The sequence below is a fragment of the Sphaerodactylus townsendi genome, linkage group LG01 (assembly GCF_021028975.2).
Source record: "Sphaerodactylus townsendi isolate TG3544 linkage group LG01, MPM_Stown_v2.3, whole genome shotgun sequence".
Taxonomy (NCBI): domain Eukaryota; kingdom Metazoa; phylum Chordata; class Lepidosauria; order Squamata; family Sphaerodactylidae; genus Sphaerodactylus; species Sphaerodactylus townsendi.
In genome coordinates, this window is record NC_059425.1 from 10,786,526 (window position 1) to 10,797,190 (window position 10,665).

Here is a 10,665-nt window from a genome sequence, read left to right on the forward strand (position 1 = left end):
TGGAGTCCAGACAGCTTTACAACAAGCAAAGGACTCCCAAAAACTGCAAAGCCGGATAAGCATTTCGGATTTTTTCCTCTGGAGTTATTGGGCTCCTGGGTGTACTTATCTACAAAAAAAAAATCTCAGAAGGCGTGCATATAAATATTCCAAGCCCGGCAAAGAGATTTGTGGGACCTTTTCAGATTACTAAAAGTGATTAATGATGTTACTGCCTGGCTTAGATTTGCCCTAACTCTCTTAGTAATAACATCCCTCCTGTCTTCCATTCCAGCTTGCTCAAGGAGGCTCCGCTTCCGATGCCTGTACGACCAGCGGAGGCCCCACCGACTATTATTGATTAATACAAGCACTTCACGAAATTAGCTATCCTGGACTCTAAAGCTTTTATCATAGCGGCTTTACAATATTTAGTTTTCTTAGGTGGGATATTCCCTCTGCCAGTATAATCAATGGGTTTTATTCGAAAACATTGGAAGCCCCCACCCTTATTTCTGCTTTTCACGCTTTGCTTTCATAGCAAGCCACCAGGGGAAGGGAGGTCTTCTTTAGGGGAGGCAGAGTGTAAAGGATTCAATGGTGTTAGTGGTGAAGTAACTTGTGGTACATTCCACAGCCGGGCGATGGGCCAGATGCATCGGCGGGGGCTTTTATCTTTAGCGGAGATGAAGTCTCTGTTCCCATGGGAAGCAGGAAGGGGGGGATGGGGTGAATGGTATTATAACCTGTGCTTCTGGCGGGAAGTGTCATTCCTGCCACTGCGTGTACTTGAGCTTTCTAAGATGTCTTAATAAATGGACTTTTACTCCCAAAGCCTTTTATTTCTGCGTCTATGGAATTCCTTACAATATCCCTCCTTTCTCTCCCTAAAGGAGACTCAAAGGGGCTGACAATCTCCTTTCCCTCCCCCCCCCCACAACAACAAACACCCTGTGAGGTAGGTGGGGTTGAGAGAGCTCAGAAGAACTGTGACTAGCCCAAGGTCACCCAGCTGGCAAGTGGAAGAGCGGGGAATCAAAACCTGGTTCTCCAGATCAGAGTGCACCTGCTCTTAACCACTACGCCACTCTGGCTCTCTATTGAAAAAGTAAAAGCTGTTTAAAAGTAGCAGATCCTCCAGTATGCTTTTGCCTCACTCTTGCAGGCAGTGCAAAGGTACCTCAAGATCCAAACCCTTCGTGTGTGCCACGTACAATATCCAGCAATTGCCGTTCACCAACTCAAGCGTTCCCCCAAAGGTGTGTGATTTTAAACTATGGCCCCACGGAGCGGCTCCATCATCACTCTGCTCAGCTTCTGCGACTGCACATCAAAGGATTGAAGAGACCATCGGGACACCTCCTGCAGGCCTGTGCCCCATCCAAGGATTACAAGGCATCAAGGACAACACGAAGCCGTATCAGGAAGATCAAGAGAAGCCAGCAATCTTTAGAAGCTGATGCGAGCAAAACAAAAGAGAACATCTGTGAACTGCTGTCATTCCGCGCCAATCGCTATCAAAACATTATAGCTTCTGAAATGAACACCTCCCAAAGAACACGTCAGACCCGGGGGGGGGGGGGTGTCCATCCAGTCCAGAGGTCTGCGACCTGCGGCTCTCCAGATGTTCATGCACTACAACTCCCATCAGCCCCTGCCAGCATGGCCAATTGGGTCCACCTAGTCCCGCATCGTGTCTTACACAGTGGCCAGTCAATTCCTCTGGAAGGCACAGAGGCTGAGGCCTTTCCTGCTAGATCTGGCCCGTTAAGTCCATCTAGTCCAGGGGTCGGGAACCTGCGGCTCTTCGCTGCTTCTCGTGCGCCTCCCGGCGTGGCTGCCCCTTCCCAGGCAAGCCCAGGCAGAAATTCAAGGCAGCGAGGCAAGCAGGTAAGCCCGAATTGCGAGCTGGCAGGCGGCTGAGTGGGAAGCCAGAGCAAGCAAGCAGGTAAGCGAGGCGGGACTGTGGAATTAAGAGGCGGGTGAGTTGGTGAGGCAAGTGAAGCGGGGGGGCGAGCAAGTGAGGCAAGCAGGTAAGAGGGTGGGGGGGAAGCTGGACGAGCCAGACGCAGAAGTGGCCGGGCGGCGAGCAAGTGATGAGCAGGGGGTGAGCGAGTGGGCGACGAGCGGGGCCAGTGGGCAGGGGCCGAGGCGAGTGAGGCCGGGGGCAGGTGAGCAAGCCAAATGGCTCTTTGAGTGGAAAAGGTTCCCGACCCCTGATCTAGTCCAGCATCATGTCTTAAAACCATGGCCAATGGAAAGTCAACAACAGGGCACAGAGGCCGAGGCATTCCCCTGATACTGGTATGCCGAGGTTGACTGCCTATAAAGATGGAGGTTTACTTTAGTTACCATTGCTAGTTTCCTTTGATGGACCTCTCCTCCAGGATCCACCACCACATTTGCAAGAGCTAAGCAGCAACAGTTTAGAAATATCTTAGCCCCAGGAAAGGACTTCAGCTGCAGTCACCAGTTTCCACACTACAATTATGCCAGGCAGAAATACCCAAGTGACCCACATAGTCAACAATACAGTATTTCAGCAAAGGAGGATCTGAATTTAAATCACTGCTGATAACAGAAGTTTTCAATGTTTCAAACGCAACCGTGATGGCAGGTTACTACCGTTTGGTGGGCAAGACAACACCTCAGGAATCAAGGTAAGCCGAATATTGTAGGGTAGAATCATAGAGCTGGAGGAGACCCCCAAGGGCCATCCAGTCCAACCCCCTGCCATGCAGGAACACACATTCAAAACACTCCTGACAGATGGCCATCCAGCCTCTCTTTAAAAACCTCCAAAGAAGGAGACTCCACCACACTCCAAGGGAGCACCTTCCACTGTCGAACAGACCTGACGGTCAGGAAGTTTTCCCTGATGTTTAGGTGGAATCTCTTTGTCTTCACCTCGAACCCATGACTCCTGGTCCTAGTCTCTGGAGCAGCACAAAACAAGCTTGCTCCCTCACCAACATGACATCCCTTCAAATATCTAAACATGGCTATCATATCCCCCCCGCCCCTTAACCTTCTCTTCACCAAAGTAATCATCCCCAGCTCCCTAAGTCTCTCCTCATAAAGCATGGAATCTAGACCTTTCACCATTTTGGTTGCCCTCCTCTGGACCTGTTCCAGCTTGTTAATATCCTTCTTGAATTGTGGTGCCCAGAACTGTACACAATATTCCGGGTGAGGTCTAACCAACTCAGAATAGAGGGGTACAATTACATCCCTCGATCAGGTGCTATACTCCTATCGATACAGCCCAGAAATTGCATTGGCTCTCTTGGCCGCTGCATCACACTGCTGACTCATGTTCAGTCTGTGGTCTCCTAAGACTCCCAGATCCCTTTCACGTGTAGTGTTGTCAGCAGCTGTTCCGGACTTAAAGAGTTCCCCTTGCTTTCAGCTCAATCCCTTCTACCCTAGAACCTGACATAGCCCTACAAGTTGCTCTAACTGCCTTCCAAGCAAGACAGGACAGGAGCCGTTTGCTTTGTACTTCACAACAGACTGAACAAACTGGGGCATTGACACTTTTACGAGCTAGCTCCTCTGGGGGATGAGTAGCCATGGCTACTTTCACCTTGCTCTACTACGCGCACTTGCAGTACGGTGAAGTGGTTAGAGGACAGGACCAGGATGTGGGGACCCAGGTTTGAACCCCAGCTCTGCCGGAGATGTTTTGTAGGCTGAGACAGGATGCCTGGCCCAAGGACAACCGACCGATGTCACAAGTTTGTGTCGCCCGGATAAAATGGAGGGCAGAATGATGCTGTAAGCAGCTCTGAGTCCAGGCTGGGGAGAAAGGTGGGGTCTAAGAGACTTTTTCTTCCTGTCATGTCACAGCTGATTTAGGGCGATCCAGTAGGGCAGTGATGGCGAACCTTTTCGAGACCGAGTGCCCAAATTGCAACCCAAAACCCACTTATTTATCGCAAAGTGCCAACACGGCAATTTAACCTGAACACTGAGGTTTTAGTTTAGAAAAACCGGTTGACTCTGAGGCGTGCGTTACTCAGGAGTAAGCTTGGTGGTAGTCGGTGGCTTTGCTTTGAAGCAACAGTGCAACTCTTCCAACGGGTAAATCACAACCCTAGGAGGGTTTACTCAGAAGCAAGCCCCATTGCCAGCAACCGAGCTTACTCCCAGGATTGCGCTTGGTTTAACAGCGCTTAACAGGGTTACCTACACTGCTTCCCCAAAACTAGGTCTTTGGTTTAATGCTAATAATCGAGCCCAGCGGCCCAGGCCAGCCTAGATGTGGGGGAGGGGGGCACTCTGTTTGCATGTGCCCACAGAGAGGGCTCTGAGTGCCACCTCTGGCACCCGTGCCATAGATTCGCCACCACTGTCCTAATCTGATACGTTAACCACTATGCCACACCCGGCCTCACAGTCTAATTCAATATAAACAAAACAGCCAACCTCTACTAAATCGAGAGGACAGTAACCAAGAGGAGACCACCAGCTTGATGTAGTGGTTAAAAGCAGGTGAATTCTAATCTGGAGAACTGGGTTTGATCCCCCGCCTGAGTGGCAGAGGCTCATCTGGTGAACCAGACATGTTTCCGCACTCCTACATTCCTGCTGGATGACCTTTAGCCAGTCACAGTTCTCTCCGAACTCTCCCAGCCCTACCTACCTCACAAGGTATCTGTTGTGGGGAGAGGAAGGGAAAGGAGCTTGTAGGCCACCTTGAGTCTCCTTGCAGGAGAGAAAGGTGGGGTATAAATCCAAACTCTTCTTCTTTTCTTTTATCTACAAGCCACTATGTTTCCGGGTAGTCTACATCTCCATCAGACTTCGCACTTAACCATGCAGATTGAGAAAGGCACACAAATCAGTCTCCACTGGCTTTATGAAAACAAAATGCTCGGTCGCTTTCAAAGCTCTCTGGTGCTTCTCCAGTCTGACCTACACCTGACTATTTGGCCTGAACACCTGAGAAGATTTGGAGAAGTTACTTCGCCCCCTGCAGAGGCTCAAGATAAAGTACAACAGTAGAAAATCTTGCTTGCTTACAGGGCAAGTGTGAAAAAAATGTTATTCATGGATTACTGATTTATACCTTGGCTTTCCTTTGGCGCTCAAGAGGCAGCCTGCCCGCTACCGCCACTGAGGACACAAATTCAACTGGGTCGGTTTTTCTTAAATTGCAGCCCAGATCTAGTCTACCTCTTTTATTCTGTGTGGTGATGCGAAAACACAGCTGTGTCTGCCAATGTGGATTTTATCGTACGCTGGAGTAAAACCTTGTTAGTTGTCGAAGGCTTTCACGGCTGGAATCACTAGGGTGTTGTGGGTTTTCTGGGTTGTATGGCCATGTTCCATGCGGCTATATAACCTGAAACACGGCCATACAACCCAGAAAACCCACAATACTCTAGTGATTCCGGCCATGAAAGCCTTCGACAATACATTAAACTTCACACAGAAGAAGAACAGTTTGGATTTATACCTCACTTTCCTCCACCTTAAGTGATCTCAATGCGGCTTACAAACTTCTTCCTTTTTGAGGTAGGTGGGGCTAAGAGAGTTCAGAGAGAACTGTGACTGGCCCAAGGTCACCAAGCAAGCTTTACCAAGCAGAGCTGGAAAACAAACCCAGTTCGCCAGACAAGAGTCCTCTGCTCATGTGCAAGAGTGGGGAAATCAAACCCTGTCACTCAGATCAGAGTACGCTGCTCTCAACCATTACACTACGCTGGCCAGCCTTGCTAGATTCTGACAGGATTACTGCCACGGCATACCTTCCATACTTCATTTATCCATTTGGTTTTATAGGCCGCCTCATCCCCAAAGGGCTCTAGGCGGCTCACAACAATGCCAAACAACCACATAATAAATTGATTAATCCAATAGGATACATAACCATCTAAAAACAATAATATATTCATAATAATAATAATAAATAATAATAATTCAAAACAATTAATACATTCAATGCAGCAAATAACTTTAGCACAACAGTACAATGCATGATTGAATGTATTTTATTTAAAGTACATGTTTTATAAGCAGACCGACCACCTATTTGGACCCTATGCATGTCCTCGCATACCACCACCACCCCAAATTTTTTTTGGACCTTCTTACCAACAATTGCTGAGGTAACATACGCAAAGCTCCTCACATTCTAGAAGACCAGCACACCATCCAAAAACCCAGTGCATGCATCCTCATAAAGCCGCCTCGAGTCCCTTGGGAGATTGGCAGGGTAAAAATGTAAAATATAAATAAAAATAAGTAAATAAACCAGACTCATAAAACCCCACTCAAAGAGCAACACATGACTGTCGCAATGAAAAAGCCAGCTCTGCAGGGAGCCCAAATCCTTTCGCATCACGGTTTCTGGCGCACCTTCCACGTCTGTTGTAGGGATCACTGACAGAAGCACATGTGACAACAGATCTTTCAACCCTCCTGGAAAGCACTACGTGAATGCTAACCCATTTTGCCATTCCGGGGAAGGCTCACAGACAGAAATGCACATATAAAATAATCTCTGGTCACTTTAAAAGGTAAAACATATGCACAGGAAGAGATAACTGGATACAAACTAAATCGTACGCATCTGCCTATAAGAGATACAGCTTTCTGCCCCCCTCTCAGGGCTGTTGTAAGGCTCGCCAAGGAAATAAAACAAATGAATGACCTTTTGAAGACACCATCAAGGAGCACCTAGGAGCCTTCCCTCTGGAAGCCTTCCTTCCAGCCCCTGCCTTCCAGGGGGGTTTGAAAAGGACCAGGGAGGTAAATGCCCAGATACAACTAAAAACTCTGCACATAGGACTAAATAGCAATTCACAATGAACAAAAAACACCGCCAGAACACAGATACACAAACTTCGATACTTACTACTAATTTACTAAGTGGACTGAAAAGTGAAAATGAGTGCACTGTCATCTATTGTCTAAAACAGCGATAAATACAAAAACACAAACCACGAACAATGCACATATGCAGAAAATACCACTGTAAGAATAGGGACAATTGTATTCGATGAGTTCTTTTTGTTTTGCTGTGTCAATGCCCAGACCCAAAAGAATGACACGGAGCACCTCAAAAAGCACAGGACGTCCGTCCGTCCGTCGAGTCCTTCTTCAGTCACCTAACATGCAGGTAAACTCACCTGCCTGGCTGCTATTGTGGATGACTCCACACTCCCTTTTGCCATCTCAGTGCCCGAGATCTGTCCAGCACCACCAGGACAAATGTCAGAGATGCAGGCATTTGTGCCTTGAGGAACACGCTCAGCACCAACAAAGGTAGGACCACCAATTTCAGCGGCAAAAACACACAACATTGAAATTCGCAGAAGGCACACGCCTGGGTAACTAGAGGCGGCGGCAGCTCACACAGCTACGAAATGGGATGGGAGTAAACCGATGCAGAAAATGACCCACTGGCTCGGGCCAGGTGGAGCCTCCCCATCCAGAGGCAATGTATCTGCATGTGAAAGACTAGCGGGAGAGAAGGAAATGACTGCAACGAAACGGTCCCAGGAGACGAGCCTCCCTGTGTAGAGACAGTATACCTCCATGCAAAAACGCTTTACAACAGTCCCAAGAGAGGCACCTTATCCAGAGTTAGCACAGTTCAATGCAAAGGGGTTGATGGAGCTCCAGTCTCAGCGAACCTCCCTGTGAGGGGCAGTCGATCTCTACCCAAAGTAATTTTATGGTGGGGCTGATGGAACAGCCCGCCACAAGAGCCTCTCTGAGTAGCGGCAATCTATCTCTACCCAAAATAACTCCATGGTGGGGCTGGTGGAACAGCTCGCCACAAGACAGTCCCAAGAATGCCTCCCCGCGCAGGGGCCATCGATCTCTACCCAAAATAACTCCATGGTGGGGCTGATGGAACAGCCCGCCAAAAGACAGTCGCGAGAGAGCCTCCCCGAGCAGGGGCAATCTACCTCTACCCAAAGTAATTCTACCGTGGGGCTGATCGAACAGCCCGCCAAAAGACAGTCCCGAGAGAGCCTCCCCGAGCAGGGACAATCTACCTCTACCCAAAATAACTCCATGGTGGGGCTGGTGGAACACCCCGCCAAAAGACAGTCGCGAGAGAGCCTCCACGCGCAGGGGCAATCTACCTCTACCCAAAGTTACTCCATGGTGGGGCTGATGGAACAGCCATGCGTTTAGTCGTGAAATCCCACGGCGCCAAGGGCAATCTATCTCTACCCAAAATAACTCCATGGTGGGGCTGGTGGAACACCCGTAAAAAAAAAGACAGTCAGCGAGAGCCTCCCGCAGCGCAGGGGGCAATCTACCTCTACCCAAATTACTCCATGGTGGGGCCTGATGGAACAGCCATGGGCTGGTGAGAGAGCCTCCCAGCGCCAAGGGCAATCTACCTCTGCAAAGCCAACTCCATGGTGGGGCTGATGGAACAGCCCGCCAAAAGACAGTCGCGAGAGAGCCTCCCCGAGCAGGGGCAATCTACCTCTACCCAAAGTAATTCTACCGTGGGGCTGATGGAACAGCCCGCCAAAAGACAGTCGTGAGAGAGCCTCCCCGCGCAAGGGCAATCTACCTCTACCCAAAGTAACTCCATGGTGGGGCTGGTGGAACACCCCGCCAAAAGACAGTCGCGAGAGAGCCTCCACGCGCAGGGGCAATCTACCTCTACCCAAAGTTACTCCATGGTGGGGCTGATGGAACAGCCCGCCAAAAGACAGTCGTGAGAGAGCCTCCCCGCGCAAGGGCAATCTACCTCTACCCAAAGTAACTCCATGGTGGGGCTGGTGGAACACCCCGCCAAAAGACAGTCGCGAGAGAGCCTCCACGCGCAGGGGCAATCTACCTCTACCCAAAGTTACTCCATGGTGGGGCTGATGGAACAGCCCGCCAAAAGACAGTCGTGAGAGAGCCTCCCCGCGCAGGGGCAATCTACCTCTACCCAAAGTAACTGTGCCGTGGGGCTGATGGAACAGCCCGCCACAAGACGGCCGCGAGAGAGCCTCCCCGCGCAGAGGCAGTCTACCCTTGCGCGGCAGGGGTCCGTGGGGGCTCACCTCTCCTCATGGCCTTCATCCAGAGGTGGACGATGGCGCTGTGGTGCCGCTTGTTCTCCAGGCACCAGGACGAGAGGCCCTGGATGGACTCCATGGTGTTGGTCAGGCCCTGCAGCTTCCTCTCCAGCGTCGCCTCCAGCAGGGCCGGCGACGACGACGACGAGGAGGACGACGACGACGAAGAGGACGAAGAGGCCTTGCCCCCGCCGCCGCCGGCCGCCATCTTCCCTCCCCTTCGGTCGCACAAGCAACGCCGCCGAGGGAGGGAGGGGGAGCGAGGGAGAGACGGGGCGCGCCTGCGCAGACGCCCGCTCCGGCGCGCGCGGCCACGCCCCCCCGCCCGTTGCTCTAACCGCGCAGGCGCGAGCCCAGGAAGCCGAGCACACAGGGCGCAGGCGCAGTGGAGAGGGCTGGGCGGCCTCACCCCCCTAAGCGGCAGGGGCGTGGCGAGCTGGGCGGAAAGCGATGTGTTGCAACGGACACCTTTTCGGATCCTCCCCGCGCTTGCATACAGAAAGGAGGAGGGAGCTACTTGAGCCCGGCGAGGGAGGGTCTTGCATCCTCAGCCCCCCCGAGTCTGGCTGTGGCGCCTGGACATGAATACCGCTCCTTGCAGTGCAATGCAAACCCCGCTCCTGCTTGGCGCCACGCCCCCTCACGGGAGGCTTCCACACTCTGCCCTTGCAAACCTTTCTGGGCGCGGGCTCAACTCCCCCGTCCCAGCAATGGACGCTTCCACAACCTGGTCGATCCGCCCCCTTTTGGAAGAGCACGGTCGCCCACAGCAACGCCCCGCCCTTCAGATCAAAAACTGATCAAACGCGGACGCTCCTCGCTTAGTTATTGGTCCGTGTCTGTACGCGCGCTCGCAAGCCCACCAATGGGAAGGCCGGCGAAGCGCGAGGCTTCGCCCCTCTCTGCCAGCCAATCAGTATAGAGCTGAGGCGCTACGCAGCCAATGGAAAGGAAAGAGGTGGCGCGAAGGCGGGGTGCAAGATGGCGGCGGCTACTCCCCCCTGCTCCCCTCCAATGTGATGCTACAGCCTGGGCCCGAGGCAAAAATACCGGGTAACCGGCAGCTTCGCCTCCCGCTTAATGGTTTCCGGTCCCTTCTACTTCCCCATTGCCTGAAAATTGAGACCTGTTTTGTAACCCGCCAGCCGCCATTATGGTTTTCCCGGGCTCACGCAGCACAAAATTGTTACAGCGCATGCTCAAGAAGTGGGGGGGGAAGAGAACGGCTTGAGATAAGGTGCGCATGCGCGTAATATAAGAGTCCGGCTGATGGAAGGGCGCGCAGTTTGGCGGGCTTGTGTTAGCTGAGCTTACTGCGCAAGCGCTAAAATGAGATGTAGCTGTGCGCATGCGCGAGTAGCGGTTTCCTATTTGATATGGATGTGAGTGTATATTTGTATGTACATATATGAATGTGTATGTATGTATGTACATAGATATGAATATGTGTGTGTATGGATATATGATATGTGTACACATACATATATATACACACACATATATATACATATATACACACATATATTGTAAAAAAATAAACACACACATATATACACATACATACATACACACATACATATGTATACAAAATCCAGGTATGGTCCCAGAACCCTTTGCGCCCAGTTGGCCATACTCCAGTGGTGGG

At 51.2% G+C, this 10,665-nt stretch overlaps 1 protein-coding gene across 1 annotated transcript in view; it reads right to left on the reverse strand.

Moving 5' to 3' along the window:
• Positions 1-9,361, reverse strand: part of RPRD2 (regulation of nuclear pre-mRNA domain containing 2) — an 81,451-nt gene extending 72,090 nt beyond the window's left edge. Inside the window, 1 exon segment of the mRNA XM_048510846.1 lies at positions 9,006-9,361. Within this exon segment, the coding sequence (XP_048366803.1) occupies positions 9,006-9,228 (223 nt within the window). The 5' untranslated portion in view covers positions 9,229-9,361.
• Between the last annotated feature and the right edge of the window lie 1,304 nt (positions 9,362-10,665).